Source organism: Muscardinus avellanarius, assembly GCF_963383645.1.
Source record: "Muscardinus avellanarius genome assembly, chromosome: 14".
Taxonomy (NCBI): Eukaryota; Metazoa; Chordata; class Mammalia; order Rodentia; family Gliridae; genus Muscardinus; species Muscardinus avellanarius.
The window spans coordinates 2,862,584-2,888,009 of NC_137800.1; the positions used below are offsets into that span (position 1 = coordinate 2,862,584).

General features: G+C 40.3%; 1 protein-coding gene across 1 annotated transcript in view; it reads right to left on the reverse strand.

Annotated features, from left to right (window-relative positions):
* The window catches only part of CSMD1 (CUB and Sushi multiple domains 1), a gene marked incomplete at both ends in the record, with an annotated part of 1,592,168 nt that overhangs the window by 1,094,388 nt on the left and 472,354 nt on the right, over positions 1–25,426 (reverse strand). The window contains one exon of the mRNA XM_080710482.1: positions 22,879–22,991. Within this exon, the coding sequence (XP_080566608.1) occupies positions 22,879–22,991 (113 nt within the window). The remainder of the gene's footprint in view (positions 1–22,878; positions 22,992–25,426) is intronic.

The following is a 25,426-nucleotide window of genomic DNA, read 5'->3' on the forward strand; positions in this document are numbered from 1 at the left end:
AATTATTTTAAGAAAAATAATTAATATGTGAATGAAAAGGCCTCTGTAATGGCATACATACATGCCAATTGCACAGAATTTGTAGCCACAAACTAAAGTACTAACAAGATATTATTTTTCAGAGCCAACATGGTGATGCATACCTGTGATCCCAATTCTTAAGAGGCTAAGGCAGGTGGATTGAAGGTTCACAGTCAGTCTCTGCAACTTAGTGGGGCCCTTCCCAACTTAGCAAGACTCTAGTTCATAATTAAAAATTAAAATAGGGATGGAGGTATAGCTCAAGGTAGAATGCCCCAGGGTTCAATCCCCAGTAACACACAAGCATATAATTTGTCTTCCAATTAAAAATATTTTCTTCCACTAGTCTAATGCCACCTGTAATTATCATTATTAGTTTGCTCTTTATTTTCATCAATTTCTCCTTTTTTATACTTTCATGGGTACATTGTCATCTCACATTAAAATATATGTCAGAATAATAGTGTAAGCTTGCTCTTTAACACATACTAAAGAGAGAATGAAGGGTGACCATACACCTACTTACTAGTCTTAGTTGTTTTTATACAGTTTGTTGGCCTTTGTCTTGGTTACACTGATTGGCAGTAATCTCTTGCTTGGCATCTCTCTAGAAAGTTCATATGGCTAGGATTGGTGTCCATATCAATCAAGGAAGACCTACAACCCCTTCTGCTCCTGGTGTCAGACTTGGTGATGTGTTGACAGCAGATGGCTCTTCCACGACCAGACCCCTGAGGCTGAGTCTCCAGGCAGGATGCAGGCAGGAGGCTGCCCTGCACTGGGGTGGGGAAGCTCTCCCCAGGACGATGAGATGGAAAGGTGCCAGATTATACCTGCATCTTGCAGATAATGCCTCTGCTCATTGCTGATTAGGAGTGGTAGCTTTAAAACCTTAATCTCCCTCTTTGGTTATTTCCAAAAGGCAATAATTCACTGTCAGTTTCAAAACAAGTCCTTGACACATGTGTGGGGCATGAAGGTTCTTCACCTACAGGTCTGTCTACCAACTATAAGATTGTCTTTCTTTTGAAAGATACTACTATGGGTGAGATTTGGTGCCTTGAAACCATGAAAATTGACATCCTTATTAAAAAGAAGTGTCTCATTCACAAATGCATGTGCAAAGCTCAAGAACATACTTTGAAAAACTTTAAAAATAGTTCCTTCCAGAAATCACCGAGAAGGGTTTTCTGAGCACGCGGTGATGCTTACACTCAAGGTGCACGACTCGAAAGAATGTCATTCCTAACGCTGGCTGGCTTGTGCAAGGGACGTTCAGATGGGGATGATGCCAAGCCCCACGTATGATTATGGAGATTAAGGACTGACACGGCAAATGCGATGCACACCACTCTCTCCTCCTGTGCAACTCCTCCCCACACAAACAAAACGACCTAAAGGATGACTAATTCTCTCCCAACTTCAATTCTCCCTTGGCAGACAAATTAGAAGAATTTAGAAGACCACATTGAATGCTAAATTGTGGACAAACATGAGAATGTTTGTTATGTTTCCAAGGCACAGAATGTGTAATGAGGTCAGTGTGGCCCTGTAAGAAGCTAGCCCACATTTTGAGGACTAGGCATGATTTATGTGACTTTTCTGATTTGGGGATTAGTCCACTTTCCTTAGCACAACCTGCAGGATCTTTCACTGGCTAAATCCTGCCAACACACCTAGCCACTTCTTCATCTTTGACTTGCACCTGGATCTTGCTGTGTATGTTGTTACACCTGTGTGGTAGGCTTTATGAATGTCTGGTTAGATCAGTGTACAAAGCTCTGTAGCTAACTTATTAGAGAAAAGCTACTAGAGAAAGCAATTTTATCCTGAAGCCAATGAGGATTACGGTTTTATCCACTGGCCCCTGAGTTTTGTAAATGTTAGTCTATCTGTGAATCTGCATCAGTTTTTCATTGGCTTTTAAAATACATCCCCAGTACCGAAAAAAAATAAAAAATAAAAACATCTCCTAACTCAGTAGATGAGAGAAAGACCTTGGATTAAAATTTCACCAAAACCGTAAGAAGTGCATGTTTTTGTTTTCTTTTATATTTTGGTCCTAAGGTTTGAAGCCAGGGGCATTCTACCTCCGGCCTATACCCCTAGTCCTTTGTTTTATTTTATTTTATTTTATTTTATTTTATTTTATTTTTTGAAACAGGATCTTGCTAGGTTGCTGAGAGTTTTGCTATGTTGCAGAAAATTTCTTAGAAATGTGATCCTCCTGTCTCATCCTTCCAAGTACTGGGATCACACGCATGCACCATGACCAGGCTAATTAGCAACTATTTTAAGGTGTCGCTGGTGTGGAGGGCTGGTTCTCCTCTCTGACCTCACCTACAGCTTTTCCAAGCTGAGCTATCAGCACCCAGCTGATAAGGTTTTTTTTTTTTTTTCCAGGTTGAATAGCCACACCATCTAGTGGAGGTAGGCAGACACATACATAAATAACTATGTGTAATATCATCATGCCAAAACAGAGATTTAAACATGAATAAACTAAAGTACCTGTAGTCTTTATGCTGTGGCACTTTGTATTTGGGCAAGTGTAGGGCAAGTGTGGATAGGGAAGTCATCACTGATTAAACACAAGCTGTTTGCTTGGAAGAAGAGAGTAGCGAACTTGGGGATGAGGAGGATGTTATAGTTCTCTCTGGTCTCGCGAATTAGCATAAGAAGAATCCAAGCAATTGGCTCTCCTGGTGGTTTCTGGTCCCACTGAAAAGTGTCTATGCATGCTATACATTTTCCAAAGCCTGGAAATGTGTGGCATGTACCTACTCCAACTTTGCTTGTTATTCCAAGAGCACATGTTTTAGCATGTGCACACACATGTGCAGAGAAATCTAGGAGTATGCATTTGCTCCGAGTTAATTCTTGTGTTCAGCAACAACACAGGTCCAGACGAAGTCGATAAAATTTGCCCTCGCTCTGCCTTCTCCGAAGGGCTCGGGGCCAGCCAATCAGCAATTACTTCCATTAGAGTGGCTGGGGTTGAAGGCCGTGGCTGGAGTCCAGACTCACCTGCGATCTGCAAGTCTTTAAATTTAATAGAACTCATATTTTAGGCTGGTTCAGGCTAATTTCCTTTTTTCAGGTTTTTTTTTTTTAATGGACACTTTGCTTCTAAGAGTGCCTCTCTTAAAGTGTATATGCGGTTTCTTTTTTCCTTCTTTTTCGAAAAATCTTGATGAGCTAATGCTTTTAAAATATCATTAGACCATTTTGAAGTGCATTTTTATTTAATAGCCAGAGAATTGAACTCAGTATGGATTTACCAGGTGCCTGACCCCCCATGTGGTACAACGCTGGGTGCAGAACACCAAATACAAGGCTTTATATTGTATCATATTTAAAGGTGTGTATTCCAGAAGTATTTTAAGAAGAGATAATTAAAATGAGTGGATTGCATTTGAATCTGTAAGTTAATACAACACTGGGCTTGTAACAGGAAGTGTTTGAGGTGAAGGAAATGACATTATATTAAGTAAGAAAATATTACAAACAAGACTTCTTTATCAGTTCTACACAAAGAAGCCTCAGTTTGAAGCTGGAAAGCTACATGTCCATCAAAATATGTTTTCATCTACATTAAGGGAAAGACTCTTCAACTGATTCCTGAAGTAACTTTATGAACTGGGGCACTGTGTGTTTATTTAACACCTCATAAAGACTGTATGTCATGAAAGCTTTAGTCAGAAATGTGGTTTGATAATATTTATAGAAACATAAAATTAAATGTGCTCCAATTGAACCCACAAGAAGCTAGAGTTTGTTCACGACACAGGTCTTTCAAATGCTAGTTATATTTGTCTGTAATTATTTTAAGTTGCAGATATTGCTCTGCATGTGTTAATGTCCACAATTCTAAGCTCAAAGTGCCCTGAGTAAGCCCCTCACTAATGGGAGCTCCCAGGCCAGCCTCTGTCTGTGCATGCCCTCCCTTCGATGGAGTCCTATCCCTGAAACCCATGTAGAACCGACTGAGCTAATCTGATATGTCTGCCTCTCACTCTCAGTCACCTCTAGGACCCAGGGCTCTGAGTGGCTCCCCTGCCTCTAATGCATTTTATTTGCAGCCGAACTCCTGAGCAGCTCATCTGACCCCTTTTGTTGAGTCTCCCCTTCTCTTTCTCATGAAGCCCTTTCTTCTCCCAGGAACCCTCTGGCTACACCTGGCTCTGTATATTCCTCTGTTCCTCGGGCTTGGCTCCACAGTTTCACATCCAGACTAATGTCCCCAGCTTTGAACACTTTGTCCTCAGACCACCCTGAAGGACCTGCCTCTAACTGGGGTGTCACACCCCCAGCTCCATTAGGCCCACTTGCAGCTCAATGGCTTCGCCCCTGGACCTCTACCCCAGCCCTGTGGCAGCCTTCAGAAATCTTGGCCACTCTGCTCATGAATGGCCCTTCTTATCCTTAGTTCTCCTGGGTCTCCAGCCTCCTCCTTTCCAGTGAACTTATCTGCATCCTTTTCCATCAGTTGTTCTCCTGGTCCCAGCCCATGCCCTCCCCTCAGTCACTCTGTTTCAGACATGCCCTGCCCTGGCTTCATTCCAACTTTCCAGCAGTCCCTCCAGGATGAGGGTCTGCTGTCCAGCATCCTCCTCCTGATGGTACCCATCCCTCCGCCTAGGGCCCTCCCTTACTCCAGAGCCACACTCTTCTCACACTCAGTCCCCGAGTGCGCCCAACTGCTCGGTTCCTCTCTGTGTGGCCAGAACCCCGCAGCAAAGCCTGACTGCAGCCTGGACTACCTTCCTCCTAATAACCGCGAGCCTCCCAGCCGCCCGCACAGAGTTGCTGGAGAACCCTCTCTTCCCACGTCCCCTTACTTCTTCCACTCCAAGGGAGACTCTTCTAGAAGACGTTCGGGAGGATGTTGTAGTACTGCTTTACTTACTGAATGCATCAATTCACTGTGAAAATAGAAGAGAGATGAGAGGCGGTGCCACCTGCCTGCCCACCTGTGTGAAGCTGTCCAGTGAGTCCTTGCTGTCCTGAAACCCCCGTGTTCTTCAAGCCAGCCTCCACCTGTGTCTAAGGTGCACCCCGCTGGCCCAACACCTCACTCGATACCCTCTTCCACTGCTTGTGTTTCTCTCCCCACCCACATATCATGGTAAGCATGCCAAGATGATATCATTTTTCATCATAAAAGCAAAAGAAATTGCAGCAGGAAAACTGCCATTTTTCCACTTCCTTGCTACCACCGCCCTTGGGCCACGGCTCTTCATTTTATCCTCAGAGCAGAATTCCCTGCAGGAAGAGTTAGTAGAATGCTGGCTACCTCCAATCTCCCTCCTCTACTTCTCTTCAGCCATCACAGTGAGTCTCGCTGTTCCACTCAATCTGCCCTTAAGACCAGTGATGAAATCCTGTGGGAAAATGCAACACACAGCTCCTCTCCTCCTCCACCCTGACAGTAGCATTTGACAGAGCTTGGCATGTCTCTCCCTGGTTAAAGGTGAATCCGGGACAGCAGACCCCCAAGGCGGAGGCTTCTCCCGCAGGCGCCCCATCCACGCCAAGCATGCTGGTCCTTCTCATCCCTCTGGTGTCTGAACCTGAAGCAGCCCCAGCCACGGTCCCTCCATCTCTTCACCTCACCGTCTTCTTGCCCAGTGAGGATCTTCTCTTCTGGCCAGCAACCATGATGTCTATATTTCCATCCTGGCCCCTCCTGGACTCTGCTCTCTCCACCCAAGGGGCCCATGTGGCATCTACCTTAGGTGTCTGATAGGCACCCTCACACATCTTGCCTATAAACCCCACCCCCCATCCTCTCCCTACACCATAACAGAGGTCTGGTCTTCTCCGAACAGGTCCTCCTCCTCCTGAAGCCCTGCAGTCACTCCTGACTCCGCCTCCTCTCTGGATCTCTGTGTCTTTATTTAGTAACTGATGTGGCATCTCATAGAAAAGTCTATGCTGACTGAGCCCCAAGCAGCCCATTCTACACCTGCTCATTGCTGCTACCACCTCCAGGAGTGAGGTTTCCTCTAGAATCCCTCTCCGCTGGCCCTGATCACTTCTAAGTGAAAAGTGTCCTGAGATGCCAGGTCAGCACTGCAGGCTAGCACCCGGCCTCACAGTCCACCCCTCTCTCTGGCTTACATTTCCTCCGTCTCCCGAGCATCCTGTGCTGTGCTCTGCATTCCAACCACATATCACTTATGGCACAGGTGCCTTTTTTAGCAAGAAGAGCCACTACATTGGAATTTGAGTCAATTCTGTTCATTGCTATACATCTAGTCTTTGGAAATGTCTAACATACAGTAGTCAATACAGTCTAACATAAAGTAGTCAATGCATATTTGTAGACCAACAAAAATATTTATCTTAAAAGGAGACAAATGCAATAAATTAATGCTTATAGTCTATCAGCTTTAGTGACTGTATATGATAAGGCAGAGGTAATTCCTCATACTAATTTAAATCTAACATAATTTTCTTCAGATAACACCTTATGAGAAATTTAATATCACTAATTTTGAACTAATCAAAATTTACATCCTTATTCATTGCAATCTATTTAGTAAAGAATAGCTCACTAATAAATTTTTAGGCATCTTAGATAGATTAATAAACATATGCGTTTGTAAAAAACATTACAATTTAAATATTAGTGAAGGAAAACACATATAGCAAAATGATTAAAGTACATTTTAATTCATTAACCTCTATCACTTAATATGTGTAGATGAGCTCTTTCACGCGTTAATCAGCGCTGCCATATCAACTGTAATTATTTTTCGCATTATCAATGCTCTATCTTTGAAAACCATACTCTCTGTCTTTGTTTCTACAGTTTCCTTCCTCAAATGGTTAGTTATCTTGACCTGCTGTGACATGCCCAAGGTTGCATCTCATGTCTCTCTGTTCCCCTGGGCTCACTGTTTATACATGAAGCATTCGGAGCCCCAGCTCCTGGATCCTGGCTCCGGGCTCCTGGCCCCTGGCTACTAGGCAGAGCCTCTGCACCTGTGGTGCTCTTCAGGCTGTGCCCCCAAGTTGCTTCACTTCTCAGACCCCTACAACAACTTCCTGGGGAACTGTCACAGCCTTAAGTGACTCTTGAGCTGGCTCAAGAGTCAGCTCATTTTCTACCCTTAGAGCAAAATCCAGGGAAAGCCTGTAGGTGGGGATGTCTTCCACTGAGAAGCCTTTGGGACCATGTCTCCTGGCACCGGAATGTGATTTATCTTGAGCCGACTCCACAGGTAGATTATTTAAGATTATTTTAAGGAAACTCAAAACTGGGATCCTAGGAGAACTAGGCATGCCTCCTACAGAGAGCACTGCAATGGAGCTCCAGTGGAGGGAGGACACAGAGCAGAAAGGTTTTGGAGCTTTTCTCAAATGAGTATCCCAAGGACCCTAAACTCTGGAGGTCATTCCTAGAGGTCAGTCTCCGAGGTCCTGTCAGGTCTGGGCCGGTTGCTCACAGTAGCCTCCTGAGGCCAGGGCTATTCCTGGAGGTCAGTCTCAAGGTCATTGCTAGAGGTCAGTCTTGAGGTCCTGCCAGGTCTGGGCAGGTTGCTCACAGTAGCTCCCTGAGGCCAGGGCTTTTACCTTAGCTGTGCCCTCTGGTGGCCAAGAAAGCCATTTCTCAACCTCACATTTCCTAAGCATTTTATGTTCACTCTAACATGTATTAAAATTGAATGCACCCGTTCTGCCTAAAACACAGTAATCTGAAAAAGAATTAGAGTGAGTGTGGACATATATTGAGTAAAACAATATAAATGCAGGTACGAGGAAATTGAGGGTGGGGGAGTGAACTGAATGAAAATGAGGTTTAGTTAAATTGATGCTAATATTTATGATGTGCTGTTTATATCACTCATATTTATATCAGTAGTGTGTGTGTGTGTGCAGAGATTGGACCCAGACCAGAAGCATTTTACTTCTGAGATATACCCTCAGTGCTTTTCTTGTTTTTTTTTTTTTTTTTTTTTTTGGTGTTTAAACAGAACTGCACTGGGTTGCTGAGAATAGTCTTTCTACCTTGCCGAGGCTGTTTTCAAGCCTGCCTCTGACTTGCAAGTACTGAGATTAAACGAGTGTGCCACCATGTCTTGTTTACTTTTATTTATAATACAGATATTAATATTTTAAATATTTTACTGGCTTTTATGCCTAAGTTATTCAGTCACATGATATAATTATGATTGATATTAAATATTAAGCTAATTTGAATATCATGAGTTGGACTTGAATTAAAAGGCTCCTAATACGTGGTGATGCAGTGAGCTGGTTGTTACAGCAGCAGACACTCCTCCTATTCCAGAAACTCTGCTAATAATTTCACATTTAATTCACCTCTTTAATTTTTACAAACATCCTTTGACATCAGTAATCCAATAGTCATAACCTGATTTTGAAATGGAGAAACTGAGGGACAGCATGATTATGCACTTTGCCAGAGGCACAACGGCAAGTAATAAAAATGGCTTTGAACAGAGGAAGGCCAGTTCCAGAGGAGCCTCCCTGACATCAAGACTCCACCTTCTCCAACAGTCAGCTCATATCCAGATTAGAGCATCGCTTCCTGGAATCCATCAAATAGGCAAACCAACACAGTATGCTCCATTCGAGGAGGCTAACCGAGGGTCTCCGTGAACTGGAAATACTGAGCTTGGAGTAGAGAAGTCAAAGGAAAATGGCAACTAGCAAACTTCATCAAGGGAATCGCCAGCTAAGTTTAGTATCAGTATTTTTGGCTCCTCAGTTTTCCACAACTGCAAATGGTTTAAATTCTGGCGCCCGCTGCGCGCGAGCTGACTGCGTGTGAAGGAGCTGCCTGACCTCGGTGCTCATTTAGAAAACGAGGCTTTTAATACCCATCTAGGTTCGTGTGATTTAAAGAGACACATAAAACACCGACCGCAGATATTTGAACAAAAGCTGTGCTATAAATACCAATGAGACTATCACCCCGATTCAGAATTACACTATGCAAAATCTCAGCCTCTTTACTGAAGATCAGAAAGGCGGGTAGGAGGAGCACTGGCAGCTCTGCACCTTACCCGGTGCAGGTCACAGCTCCCTCTCAGAGCCCAGCTCGGCGCTGGTGCACACCTCTCGTTGTTCATGACACTTTAGAGACAGCACAGTGCTGGACACGTCAATGACACGTCATGGTACATTTGATGTGCTGCGTGATTTCACACACCGGCTCCCAGCACAGCCCCGCACACACCCTGGATACGCCTCAGGAGGGAGCCCCGCTGGCTAAGGAACGTGCGCAGGCGACTTTGGCCATCCCAGGAGTCACCGCTCCGAACAGCACTTTGCATCCGTGCATTAGTATGCAAGTGGCACCTCACGTTCCCACAGCTGTCCTGTGACAGGCAGGACTGTGAAGAGCCAGAGTGCAATTCATTCCGACGGGCTTCTGTTAGAACTGACTGCTGGAAACAATGCCAGCGATTTTATTTTTGGTCTATTAGGAAAATGACAACACTAATTCATTTCACAGAGGAACCAAACAGCTGTCAGATGGTAGTAGGCACCACAGCGCGCCCATCAGCAGCCAGCTCTGCTGAGTAGGCGCTTTCCACTGGAAATGTCTGATACTGTAGCGTGCCCCCGTCCATTCCAAACGGCGCTAGGGACTCTGAGTGTGTTTGCGATCAGGAAGCTCCGTGAAAACCCTGCACCTCGCTCGCCCTGGGCTTCCAGCTGTTCATTCGCCACAGCAACATGACAACATTTCGGGAAATATAAGTGATAATTAGGTGCTCCAAGGAACTTGATTTGCCTCCCCCAAACCTCATAAAAGTTGTATCCCAAGAGCCACGTCTATCTTCTATGGCCATCCAGCAAGTAATGACGGGTGGATTCGTTGGCACCGCACTGGATTCTAAGGAGTTTAAGGAGTACTGTTGGAACTGAAATCAAAATGTAACACCTGCTGAAGGTTCTTGAGATTCTGAGAACACACAAATGAAACTGGTAGAAGGGAGGGACTGCACACTCAAGCTGACCCTCTCCTGGGTTCGCCTCACCCACGCCAGTGTAAAACTCTGAACAAGCTCAGTGTGTCCAAATGACACTAGTCAACAGGTTGACCGCCAGTCAAGAAAGAGAAAGATTGAATTTGCTCAGACTCCCGAGTCAGCTGGCAACTGTTAAAGGTGACAAAGTTTTTTCTGTGGGTGATGGGAAACTACTGAACTGCTCAGCAGAAACATGGCTGCTCTTGAAGTCGCCTTGTTTAAGGTCCAGTTGTCTACCGTCCTGAGAGACTAGATGGAATAATAAAGCCAAACTGACGTGGAAGGAAGGGGTACCTTGCTTCTCAGAGGAGAAAAACTCACATATTGTGGGTTGGAACCATGCACCATGGCTACTGGCCACGTCTCTTTGCAAAAAGGTTTTCGGGGCACACAGCGTTATGTCTGCACCTTCGTCTTGTCTGTGTTTCTTTTGTATGTAGTAGCAGAGTTGGATAGGTACAGCAGACCTCCAAGAGCTGCACAGCCAAACACAGCTGCTCTCTGGCTTTCTAAGGAAAAGACTTGCTAGTCCTCTTAAAAGGAGTCTGTAGGCCGGGTGTGGTGGCACACATCTGTGACATTGGTACTTGGGAGGCTGAGACAGGAGGATTACAGGTTACAGGCCAGCCTCAGCAGCAGAGTGATGCCCTCAGAGTATGGCTAAAACACAATCTAAAATATGTAGTAAAATGTTATTATTTCTTGTGATGTTAATATAATATCACATGCTAATTTTATACAGTAATTTATAAATGAAATGATACTTCAGTTTTTAGGAACATCGGTAATAAGTGTATAAGGATTATTTATAATGACTTGTTAACTAGTTCTTTTGACTCTAAAAATGTAAATAATACATATATATATTTTATTGCTACAGTTAGATAATGATGTATCTCTTCATAGAGCTGAGCATTCCTTCCAAAAAATCAAGTAAATATATAAATTTTTATATACATGTCAGTGTCTTGACATATGGGAAGGTTCTGAGCAAGTGTGAAAATCTTAAAAAAAAAAAAATCAGATGCATAATGCTGAAACCCCACCATAGTGAATAAAAACGGAGAATGCATTCAAAGCTGAAATGTGTTCTGCATCTCCTTCCCGCACACAACCCATGTGTCTTCCTCCCACACCTAGGCAGACTCACGGGGGGGGGGGGGGGCTGAGATGTCCCACGCGCCAGCTGTCCACTCTCCCACCCGCCTCTCTTCCCAAGCGTGGCTTTCCATGCCTTTATTCTAATATTTAAAAACATGTTTTAGGAAATATATATGCCTGATTGGAAAAACAAAACCTAAACTTACAGGCTATCTCTGATGAAAATGACTAGTCAAGCTTACTCAGATGTATACAAATTCATGTTGCAAGTTGACAGGCCCTGGGCTACTCCTCTTCCATTACATCATGCTATTTCTCTACCTTTACCTAAGGGCATAAAAGAAATAGGCTGTATCTTAAAAAAAATATCAAAAATGTTTTCAAGGACGTGTTAAAACAAAGAGGGAGGCCTCTGGACAGAACCTTCTTTCTCTGATATTTTCCTAATGTTAGCATTTTAGTTAATTGAGTAGGATTCTCCATTATCAGACTTGGAAGGATACAAATAATTGTCTAAATTGCTAATCTTCTTTATTTGAAAGTTTAATTTATTTCCACATCTCATTCTTCTGATCAGTGCTTAGACATAAACATATTTTCTATTTAGGTTTAGATTGTCCTTATTAGCACTAAAAATGAAATATACAATTAAAATCAAATGAATTTCATTTATCTACATAACTATAATAAGTGTAATGGATTTTTGCCCGATGCTAACATTTAATGTGTATTTACAGGGTTCATGGTTTCTTTTCTTTCAGGTCAGTGCATGCCTATACCTTTTCTTGGCATAATCCGAATTGTTACCATTATCTCACATCATCTCCTTGTAATATTTAAACTTAGCAACTATAAGCAAGTGAAAAAAAATATATGATGTAATGTTCCCTTTCCTTGGTGATTTCTCCCACATATTGCGTTATACTTGGAGAATTAAGAAATGAATAAATATACCAGAAAACAACAGCAGAACAAGCTGTATGCAAGAGATAAGGTTTGAGAACAACAGAAAATAGTCTTAACCGAATCATGCATCTTGCTGGCTTGTTATAAGTTCATGGAGTGCCACTCAACAGGGAGGAGCGTGCCCTTGGCATCCTTGGTTAGATTAGGTAGCAAAAGAGACTTCAGACAAAGGGGTGGAGACTTCGATGGAGCAATGGAAGGGCTTGAGGGAGGGAGGAGAGGAGACAGAGACATAATGAAGGTAATAGTTAAAATAATGCTAAGTACGCGTACGAAACGAACAATACCAATCTCATTGATAAATATGGGGAGGAGGAGGGAGTTGGCTGGAACCCTACGGGAAACACAAGTGTTGTGTGTATGCAGACGCCTGTCACTCTACACCTCATGCCATGTATGATTACAATGCATCATCAAAATTATTTAAAAATAAAGCCCAGGTTCATATCCTGGGGCAAGCGTTTATGTCAAAACAGAAAAAGGCTAGGACAACTGGAAGAGAGGTAGATACAGGTGTTCAAGGAAAAGAGGACAAGCAGAAAGGACATTAGCACAGAATGAGGGACGGATGGCTCCAGAAATCAAGACCTTTGCACAGCTCACACTCTGTCATGAGAAGAAATCACTAACTCATTGACTCAAGCGCTTTTCATTGACAGCCGTCAAAATAGCTAGTGTATTCTGACCTTTAAAAGAAAAGGTCATGTCATTTGCACATAGTCACCCTTTAACTATAAGAAACTAAGACAAAGAGAGCACCATCCAGCCTCATTTTTTCTTAAAAAGGTTTATTTTAAATAATGATCGATTTTTATTTTTCAAATATAACGTGCAAGTATTTATTATCAAATGTGGCTTATGTATAAGCACATGAGCTAGGAACAATTTGTTGAGGTAAAAAGAGTTTTGAAAAAAGAGTATATTAATTTGAAAAACTCTTGGTAAATAAGGACACACTTATAAGCAGGATGAAGATTAAGAAATGAAAGTACAATTATTCATGGTTTGGGATTCTCCCTTAAGCACAAATATAAACCAACTCTTATTTTGTGCCTAAATAATAATTTGGAAGATGGCATTCCTATGAATTAACTTGCCTTTACTATCTTTGTTGTAGACAGGCTACTATTTTCTGTGGGAGCAGATTTTTAGTGGATTTTTAGGGAGTGCACATTTTCTCTTATTAAAACAGTATTCAGCCACAGTGCTGGTTTTAGAACTCATTAACTCGACCATTTGAGAAAATATATCAAAGGACTTTTAATTACCAGGTTCAACTTTTCATTCAATTTCCAGTTAAGAGCCAGAGATCCACTTAAGAATATTAACTTACACATCACCTTCAGAAATCCCATACTTCATAATGCTCATTATCTAAGTTTTTCAGTGCAAAGAACAAAATAACTCAGTCACAAAGACAAACCCTGAAGTAACTCCTTGGTCTCTCCAACTCCTCCCCAAACTGATTTATATTAGCAATCCAGGCATGCACCTGTGCAGTTCTGAATGCTAACACACGTACACGTGCTGTGTACACACGTATCCTTGGAGACGTCGGCAGGTACAAAAGGAAGTGAGTTCACAGGATCATATACTTGCTCTTATTTACACTTTTACCCAAATGAGATAATGATCCATTTTTTATTTCTGTGTATTATAGATATTCCCTGACTAAAGTAATTCTCTTTAACAGTACTAGGAGCTAAGGAAAATATTCTCATAATAGTTGAAGAACAGCAGAGCACACAAGCGTGTGTGCATGTGTGCATGTGCACGCATGTGCATGTGCTTGCTTACACACACACACCACCACCACCAGGGTGAAAGACCAGTATCTCAATTCATCTCACTGTTAGAATTTTTCCTTATGACTTCATGATGGTCTACTCTGCGAAGTCAGAAATTAGATTGTGTGGAGGTCAAAGCCGATTCATATCTCAGGGTTAAATGCACATTAAGTGCACAAACCAACATATAAAATCAAAATGCCAAACCAGCCAGACATGGCGGCACACTCTTGTAGTCCCAGTGCTTGGGAAGACAGGATGATCGCAGGTTTGAGGACGGCCTCAGGAACTCAGAAAAGCCTTTGGCAACTTAGTGAGACCCTGTTTCAGAGTAAAATATAAAATAGGCTCGGGGGTGTAGCTCAGCGGTAGAACACCCCTGGGTTCAATCCCTAGTAACACACACACACACACACACACACACACACACACACACACACACACACACAATGGCAAGCTAATAAATTACAGCTCATTGAAATCAGATGGTTGACGTTAATATTAAAAAGACAGTCCTCTTTCTTCACTCAAGCCTATATGTGAAGCCAAATTACAACTGGATGAGTGTGTACTGGAACCAGGGATCAGAACAACAGAAAGGAGACATCGTTACATGAGCTGGCTTAATCAGATAATAGTACCTCACCTTCTCAGCGAGCAAGCCATGGCCCAAACAAACCTTCTGCCCTTGTCATTAGGTGTGGAGAGTTAGAGAACATGATGGAATCTAAGAAGCATTCTTTTTGTATTTTTTCAGGGGGGATAAACATGCATCCATACAAACATGGGCATATAATGTCACAGCTTCATAGAAACGTTGTGATTTTCTATGATCCCCAAAGTGTGAAAGGCAAATAGTACCCAGACAGCCTCAAAGAAGACCGGGGTACGTCCTTGCTGCCCACCAGCAAGGATGCTGAGAATGGTCCACAGATGTGCCCTCTGCAAGTTAAGGCTTCCTGTCCCTACAGAGCTGAGTCCACAGAGCCCTGGCTCTGCGCTCAACCAGGCTCCTGGAGCGCCCCAAATATTTCCACCTCTTATTCTGTCATCAGATAACCAGTTGCCACAGGTCACAAGTGAGCCTTGTTCAACGAGGTAATTTATTTATGGCAGATTGGCATCTCTTTTCCAATTATTTGATTGTCTTAAAGTTGAAATTTCAGAAAGGAATCATCTCCCTCGTTATCTGTGCTTCAGGGAAATGTTAGTATTAATGCACTAGCTGCAGTGATAATTTTTTCTATTTTGTTTTATTTTAGTAGAACACTTAATATTAGAGCTACCCAATTAGCATATTTTAAGGGTCTACTTTTGTACAGCAGAGTGGTGAGACTGAAGCAGTATGTATTTTCAAATGTCCTTGTCAAGTTTCTACATGGTGGTCCTAAAGTACCAGATTTTGAAAATCCCCCACAAAAGGAGAACCAAGACATTGAGCCTGGTAACCAAGCCTAAGAAGGGTAAGTGGATTAAATGCTGGCTCTTCTTGCTGCAGAAAAATGATAGGGCATCGCAGCTGAAGAGAAGCCTGGGTTTATACTGGGATACCTATGCAGTCAAGAGAAAGGTGGTTCTAGAGGTATCCATGTGCTGCAGCCTCAGAAATGGTTTTGAATCTGAACAATGCCGGAGTGTGGGCTGTGGACAGTGCACTGCTCTTCTGAGCTTTCATTGTCGAAAGACAGGAACGCCAAGCTCCTGCCAGGTGTATCTTCCTGCTCCACGCTTTAATTCAGGTTGAGTTTGGATAATCACTTCAAGAAAGAAATAAATCAGTGCTGACATTCTAAATAAAGCTTTGAGCTTGAAGGGTAATAATCTAACCGCTCTTTCTAAATCCAGACCCAGGGATGTTGAAGAAGAGAAAATTCTGCTTGAGGGATGTGTCAGAGGGAAATGCCAAATATACTCAGCCACAAAAAGAGGCGGGCAGCCAGAGGCCCGCCCACCCAGAGTTAATCACCCCCAAGCTGAGGAGGAAAGGGCTCTGCTGCCGCGAGAGTCGCTTTTCTCTACTGAGAGATTAAGAAATTGATGAAAATAGATGCTATTCTGTCTTGAAAACTAAAATGTATCATGAATGGCTCAGTAAAGATTAACTCATTTGCAGTCTGTAAAGGGTTGAATTTAGTGGCCTGGACCAAGATGATTATGTGTTAGACAGACTCTGCGTGTCCGTAGTGTGGGTCACGGAAGCTGTCTTTCCATTATTCCAGTTGTCGAAACTTCAGCGTGACAAGGAGCCTTTAGCAACAGGAAGGCCAAGCTCAAATCTTCCAGCCTCACACAAGACTATATTTTTGGGGTTGTGAAAGAAAGAAATATGAACTACTATCTAAATTTATGATGGGTGCAGACTTTTAATAATTTGCTTTTAATTGATAATGATATTACCTATTTATGGGTACACTGTGTTGCTTTACACATGTACACATTGTAATTAACAAATCATCAAAAATTATTTAGCCTACATTTATTTCTTTGTAGTGGGAACATTTGAAACTATCTCCCGAGCTGTTTTGAAATACACACACATTATTTATATGTGAAATTGCCAATGTCAATCTCAGTGTCCTGTATGGAGAACATGGGGAGTGGGCGGGACGTGGGGGACATCCCACCCAGTGCTGTGCACCTGCCTGTCAGCATCACTGTGCGCTACATTATGATGTTAGAGAATGTTGCACCAACAAAAGAATAAAAAACATACTCCCTCTGGTTAACCATTATCACCCTAGAGTGCAATTGAGCGCTACAACTTATGACTCCTCACTGTAATTTAATATTTTCTGACTAATCTCTATTTTCATGGAAAAACTATTTGAATGCTTATTCTGTGCCAAAAGTCAACGACTCATATGTTTTCTAGACTCAATTATTGATCTCAACGGTATAAAGAAAAATACCCACAACAGAGGCCGGATTGCAGGGTCATCTGATGGCTTAAAATGCTATAGAAATTCAGAACTCATATAATATACCTTACCCTCTTCTCACAGGACATTCAGACAAGGACTTGCAAGCCAGAATTTGGCACATTTGTAAGATAAAAACATATCCAAACAAAAGCACTCCATTTTATTTTATAATCTAGTGCAATGAGCTCAGCTTTTCTTTAAGAACCTCAAAATGTGAGTTTCCTCTCGGGGGCTTCCTGAGCAGCAGGGAGCTGAGGCTCCCTGTGGACTCCGAGGACCAAGACCCAGTGTTCACCTGGTCTTGCTTCTGCATGCCCTCAAAGTAGGCTGAGACCTGGATTTCCCAAGAATGCTCCTTTAGCCCTCTCCAAATCCGTGCATATGTTTCTTCCTCACTATAAAGTCCCTTCTCTATCTTCCTTAAGACCTCCTGTTCAGGGTCTGATGCGAGATTAGCTTTAGCACCTGAGCTTTTTAAACAGTATTCCAAGACAGATCGCAGCATGGACCCAGGATTTCCATCTGCCCCAGGAGGCTTGTCCTCTTACATAGGCACACATACATACACTGACTGCGCAAATATACGCATGCATGTGAGCATAGATACATGTGCATTTGTGCCTGTATCTGTATTTTCAAAGATGTGTACTCAAGAACAAGTTTAAATATCTGAGTAAATAGTAAGTGGTTAAGAATTACAATTTTTTTTTTTTTTTTGCAGTACTGGAAATGGAACCCAGGGGCATTCTACCTCCACAATACACCTCTAGCTCTATTTTTTATTTTTTTATCTTGAAACAGGGTCCCACTGAGTTGCAAAGAGCCTCACTAAGTAGCTGAGGCTGTCCTCAAACTATAATCCTCCTGTCTCAGGTTCCCAAATGCTGGGATTACAAGCATGCGCCACAAAAAAAAAAAAAAAGCACGCTCAGCAAACAATTACAACTTCTGATGATAAGTATATATGTGTTTAATTTCTCCATCTACCATTAGTACAAATGGGAACTTGGAAAATCAAATTACTATAGTTCATTGCTTCACTATCTCTATTCAATAATCATAGGTTATTTTACTTCACTTACAGAACTCTTTTGAGGATTTCATAAGAAAATGCATGGAAGAACTTTATTTAACTCCCGGCATACCTATTTATCCATCTACCTCTCTATCTACAGAGACACATATATTTTAATTAGTATCCCATAATGTTATAATTGATTAGGTGATATTTAAGATAAAATCAAAGAATTCCTTCAAAACCAATAATATAACTTAGATCCTGTTTTTAAAGTGAGAGCACATTCCCACTCCAAAAATATTTTTTTACATGACAAACAACTTACTGTAAGAGCAAAATTTTTTTTTGTTGATGTTGAATTGTTCCACACTACATGTCTAGTACATAAAATTTAAACTTATATGTTTAAATGTGGTACCCTGGAAAGCTGAGATAAATGACAAAAGGGTAAATGACTACTTTATGATCAACATTTTGAATGTATATGCTTGTGTTCAAGAACTTTTGCCTTTTCCACTACCCTGTCAGCGATCACATTTATGAAAATCTTGAGAAGATTTCTGCCATTTCTTATTACTTTGCTTTTGCCAAGAAACCCATGCTGACCTTTCTTCTGCCTTGCCAATTTGATTATCACAAAGATAACTGTCTATCAAAAGCATGTAACTTTCATTCATATTTATTTCAAAAACCCACAATGCTATGGATAAAGGCTTTTCCAATATTTGGTCTCAAATCAATGGAATTGCCTTGACTATGGATAGTCTATGCACTGAAGTATTGATTCCAATGAGTTAATATTGAACTCACTATTTTGATTTAAACAGAGTTGGTATTTTCTGTTCAAATATAAGTTGTATTACAAACTTTCGATATTTTTTTACAAAGTAGCAGTTCATACAAATACCATAGTGTCAAAAAAATGCACTACACTTAAAACACAGGAAAAATCCTAAAATCCCTACTGACATTATGGCAACTAATTTACAAATTTGAAAAATAGAACCAAGATTTACATCATTACATTTGATGTGTTAAAAATGTTGCCAAATAGTTTTATAGAAATGTTACCAAATAGTTTATGAAACATCCAAACATATTTTCAAAAAAGCAGTAACACACATTAACAAAAATTATTGAAAAATAACCGTTTAGCCTTCAGAATCAAAATAACTATAATGCTGAGCCCCAACTTTCATAATATATCTACCAGTGACTCTATCATTAGGTTTCTTTTCTCATTAGTAATAGAAAGCCTTAGAGAATAGAGGCGCTCCCTTCGGAGCCTGGAACAGCAGAAGGACCACAGGTGGGATGTGGGATGCTCTCTGGAGAGCAGTCTCTGCTGCCGGGCACCGTACGCCCAGGGTGAACGGCTCTCAATGTCCTCAAGTCTGTTTATCAACGTTCCATCTCATCAATTCTCTGGCCTCCCAGAGGATGCCTGTCTCAGATTGTAGAAAGCTTGATGACAAAAATAATTATGTTGCTAAATAAAAACTTCAAAGAATATAGACAAAAAATAGAGGAATCAATATGATTTGTGGATGTAGTACTTCAAATCTGAGCACTTGGTATTACTTGTTCTGGTTTTAAATGACCTGTAATCTTGCCAGACAGAGTGATGTACACCTGCAATCCCAGTTCTTGGGAGGCTGGTTTAAGGCCAGTATCAGCAACTTATAGAGAGAGGCCATTAGCAACTTAGCAAGACCCAGTTTCAAATTAAAAATGAATGAATGAATTAATTAATTAATTAAAGCTGGGGTATAGCTCAGTCAGATAAACCAGTGCCAATACATGAATAAATGAATGAATGAATAATTAAATAATAAATAAGCCAGGCATGGTGGCCCATGCTTGTAAGCCCAATACTTTGGAGATTGAAACAGAAGAATCTGAGTTCAGGCCATCTTCAGCTACTTAATAAGGCCCTCCATAACTTAGTGAGACCCTGTTTCAAAACAAAGAAGGAAAAATTGGGATGGGTTGTAACTCAGAGATAGACGGCCCCTTAGCACCACAATGAAATAAAATAAAGTAATATAAATAAATGCACTCTTAATCTTATCTGTCACAGATTCATCACAAGATTTATGGATATGCTTTAGCTCACAAGGAAGGATCATGTCCCATGATGGAACTAGTAAATTCAATCTCATAACATCACTCTAAGAAGTTAGTAATTCCAGTTGTATACTTTGTTCACCAGCGACGATGTGTTGATGTCTTTAAATTTTGTAAAGAACCAATACGCAGAAGGTCAAATACTTAACGGTGAGCGATTTGAGAAGGAAATGTATAAATGCTTTCATTTGATTTCCTTAGATGATTTTGATGATTGAGCACATTAATGGGCATATCTAATTTATTATTTCCACATTAATTATGTGGCTCTATATTACCATGTATGAATAATAATCTATGTAAATAATATTTACTCATAATCCCTGCCAAAATCAAGTCCAGAGCCCAAATTAGGTTCTTTGCCAAAGTTATTATGTTTAGGCAGATCTTAGAAGTTTGAAAGATTTTCTCAAATAGAGCCAATGAATTTAAGTTAAAAATTTAAGGAGCAATCTGTTAATTCTGAATAAATCCTACTTTTAATTGGAAGAAAGTGGCACTACTTTAAGGACTATAGAAAATCATTTCTAATTGTTGATTTAGCATTTTAAATCTAAATTCAATTTATCTTAGATCTCTTGGATTATACCCCCAAGTTTTATTATTACTGGACAGATTCTCTCTTCAAAAAAAAAATGATTAGAATAGAAGGAAATCTGGATAATCAAGAGAATATCCTGGTTCCCAAACAATTGTAGGTGTTTTTCCCACTGTGGCCAGTGGTCTTGCTTTGCCTCATGTGTGTATTTGAGTAGATGTGTTTGTATACTTTATGCATTGCTCTTAATGGCATCTCAATTTTCCCTGGACACTGATTTGGCCACTAACATGGTCTTGACTTCCTACAGTACTGGGGAATATTGATAGGTTGAGGTCAGTGCCTGTGTGAAAACTCTTCTCCTCTTCAGATAAGTCCTCTACCTTCTTGTCTTCATTTCAGACCACTGTTAACTTTATCTTCTCCAGATAGTATGCCTGCATTTTCCCAGAAGTCCTCTAAGCTAATTAAGTGCTATCTCTAAATACAGATATTAAATACTAGATAGAGTTTTAGTTTTGCTGACAAAACATCTTTGTGTTTTAAATTAAAAAAAAATGTATTTCCAACTGAGCAGGTTTATATTTACCAGCAAATATCAGACATCATTGTACTATCACTATTCTAAGTCTGGATTATGCAAGAATTTTTTCACATAATACACTTTTAATATTTTGCTAGTTATTTTTCTGGTTGGTTTTATTGGATAACATGAAACTATTTCCCCAACAGAGATAGTGCCACCAATCATTTGACTGACAACCAGTACAACTAATGATATCTCAAGGAAGCCTAGACAGAATCATTCACTGGGTATTCACTCAGCATCCACAGTGACCTTGGGGAGCCAGCGCCACAGGCGCTCAGGTATCAACCGTGGACAATGAGAGGGGAGCCGTCAGGTTGCTAGAATGTGGATTTCCATTGGCCTCTGAGTGCTATCACAGGTGCTGGTACAGATCACTTTGGCAAAGTTAGGCAAGAAAAAATAAATCAAATGAATTTAGGGTTTATAGGAAGCTCTACATAGAAATAACCCAAATTACCATCAGTCATTTACTTAAAAGTGATGAACCCCTTCTAGTCATTGATGTGAATTAATTTCCAGTTCAGTGCCCTCAATACATTGGAGTCCTATAATACACAGCATTGTTCCCCATATAACCTTAAGTACGAGGAGAGAGGAGTCTCTTCATTGATTGTACAAGAACATTACACCCCAATAGTTTTTACCACTCACACCGTGGTCACGTACATTTGCACAAACCACGTTTAGAATTGAACATGCCAGCCGGGAGTGGTGGCCCACGCTTGTAATCCCCATATTTGGGAGGCGGAGACAGGAGGATCACGCAGGTTTGAAGCCAGCCTCGCTGGCTTAAGAGACCCTGATTCCAAATAAAAAATATAAAATAGGTCTAGGAGTGTAGCCGGGAGGTAGAAGGGCTTCCAGGAACCCCAGTACCAACAACCAACAACAACAACAACAAAAGAACATGCCACAAAGAATTATTTTGCCCAAGTATGCTGAGTATTTCCCATAAGAATATAACTAGATATGACTTAGCAGAGATCGCAGGCAATGTCAGCTATGCATATCGAATTGGTCTATAGCTCCACCTAAAATTATCACTTTTTTAATTGCGGCTTGCAAAGGTTATTTTTTGACAATGATAGCTACTGAATTACTTGAGAAAGAAAACTTAAAATATCTCTGTCAAGCAAGACCAAACACACCATTGCCTTTATACTTGATGCATTACTAGCTCAGTTTATATAAATCTGATGACTAAAATAACCATTTGATCTATTAAGTTCAATATTTTCTTGTATTTCTACCAAAAACCAGCTTAATAATGATAGCAAGATCCTAAGACATCAAAACACAAAACCTGAAGACACAGAAACAAAGAAGACAACGTCCCTATGTTTTGCAAAGATCAAACCATAGCAAGACCAAATCAATTTTTTTGCTTAAAATAATTTCAACTTTGATAACAAAACAAATCTCATGAAATCATCTTTCCTTAAGCCCTGATGAGCAGTAGTGTTGTCCAATAAAGTAGTCAATAAATCTCTCCTCCATAAAGAATAAACTTGCTACCGCCTAGCAGCACTACTAATTTAGATTCAAAATCTTCAGAAATTCTCCATATGTCCGCAAAAAGAAAATCCAACCAAGAAAATTCCTACCAACAAAAGAAAATGCGAGCATATTTTGTGTTACCGACGTTGTCAATTATAGCAAATAACGTTGTCCAGTATTCATTATATTACACAGAAGTCGGCTGCTTGCTCCAGGCAGCAAGCGTGCCACGTGGTCACTGGAGACTGCTGCGTTAGGCCCATCCAACAGTGATCTAGTGTGCCAAGCACTGGACGTTCCTACCTTCGTACAGTGCTCTGAAGCCCTGGGCGCTCACGGCAAAGTCTGTGGTGAAGCAGAGGGTGAGGATGGATCCCGTGCTCACGATGGACGACGGGAGCTGGAACCCCGATAACCTGCATTTAGAGAAAGACAAGAATGTGGTCACCGAGATTTCAGATGAAGTCAAATCAGCGAAGCTTCCAGGCACAGATGTGTTAGAGTTTTCTTTGATGAGGTCATGGAATAACTCTTTAACTGGGTTCTGTTTAACTGTGCTATACCCTGAAACAATTAAATTGCCCAATCCTGGGGCTTTATGCTAGCAATTGAAACTAAGAAATATCTAGCAGCAGAATGTTTATTTATTTATTTATTTTATTTATTTATTTATTTATTCATAAACAGTTTATTTTTTTATTTTTTTATAAGTGGAACATATTGAGAGTGGTGTACATTTACATTGTGCTTCATGCCCTTCCCCCTTTCTCCCCCCCCCAAATAGAGAGTGTCCAGGTTAACCATGTTGTATTTATGCTATTACACATATTCATATGTAGCTCCTCCATTGAACAACCTCAGCTTTCTTCCTCTTCTATCCTTCCGTTCAAGCTTTGCTGAGATTTCCCCTCCATCATCTGGAGTCCCTCTGGTATTACCACTACCCCCTAGCTTGGGCATATTAGAGAAAACACATGTCCCTTCTCTTTCTGTGCGTGACTAATCTCACTTAACATAATGTTCTCCAGTTCCTTCCATCTTCTTGCAAATGCTATTATTTTATTATTCTTTATAGCTGAATAAAATTCCATTGTGTGTATTTCCCATAATTTTGCAATCCATTCATCTGTAGAATGTGTTTATTTAAATAATTTGTGATAGTCTTACTTAAAAATATACACACCTTTGCACTCTTGTCTTAAACAGAGCGGATATGAAAGATAACCTTGCTGTAGAGTCCTTATCCACACCACAGAAAAGAATGTGAATTCACGTGGGCTTCAGCGTTCATTCTCTTATCCTAGTTTTTTTTTTTTTTTTTTTTGGTGGTACTGGGGTTCCTGGAAACCGTTCTACCTTCGGGCTCCACTCCCAGACCTATTTTATATTTTAATTTGGGAACAGGCTCTCCTAAGCCAGCCGGCTGGCTTCGAACCTGTGCGATCCTCCGCCTCCCAAGTGCGGGGATTACAAGAGTGCGCCACCACGCCCGGCCTTCTTCTTTTAGGCAGTGCTTATCCCATCTCTATTGAATGTGCTTATTCTTATATTTCCCCAAAAACTAATTAGAGTTTCTCTTGAAAAGAAAGCACATACTTGTCACTGCCAAAAACTAAGAATTAATTTCCCTAGAGTGAAGGCCAAATGAACTGGTTTTAATGCGTATTTTTTAAGACAAATACCTTGGATTCTAAGAGATGTTTTTTCATCGATCATTGTGTTCGAATATATTTGAAAGTTTTAATGATGACAAAGTTGGAACTCTAGGTGAGCAAACTACTATAGAGATATGCATAATACTTTGAAAACTAATAATTGTTGCACAGGTCAAAAAGAAACTACATCTGCTTATTTTTTACCTAAAATATCAAATTAAATAAGCTTGTCTACAGATATGTGCTCCAGGATAGCCTGAACACAAAGCTATAATGAAGAAGAAATTAGCCTGAACATTTATTCCCTGAAAGAAATCTTGCCTTGCCTGTCATTCTCCAGTATTAAATATCTTATTACAGACAGCATAGGTGCTGGGATCAATATTCTGGACCTAATCGACTTGATTGATGGTGCACAAATAAAACTATACTGGCTTATAAAAGGAAAAAAGCAACATGCTTAAAAATAAAAATAAGATTATGTTTAAATAACAAAATAATTTTACACATATTATCCATACTTAAGAACATGCTATTGTTTAGTAAAATTATTCCAGGGTAATGATTTTAAGTATGAATGGTTGCAGAGGTTTTATTTGTTTGTTTTGTTTTTTAAGTAGTGGGAATGGGACCCAGGCATGTTCTACTTTTGATTTATATCCCCATTTCTATTTTAGTTTTATTTTGACATAGGGTCTTGCTAAGTTGCTGAGGGTCTAAGTTGCTGTATACCTCACTATGTTGTAAAATTACAAGGCTGCCAATAAAATATATACTGAAAATGTTGAGACTAAAAAATAACCCAGAAAGTGTCAATGAAGATTAAAATAATTAAAGTTGTAGAAAACTGATAATATTTAATAAAAATCTCATTGATTTTAAAAAAAATAACTAGAATAGGAACTGTTATACATTATTTTATTTAGTAATTGAAAATTCTGAAGTTTTAAATATGTATTTAGATTTCTTAAGTTAGATATAAAGTAATGTGACATCACTTAAAAATAAATATAATTTTAATTTCTATTTAATTATTTTAATAATTGACTTTAGAAAGAACAGTGATTATGAAGAGACATAGTCAAATGGTATTAACTCAGGAAAAAGTTACAAGATGACAAGAGCATTTTAAATTTTTTCAGTATTGTAGGTTTTGGTGAGTTTAGCATGAACAGTTACAGACAAAATATATGCAT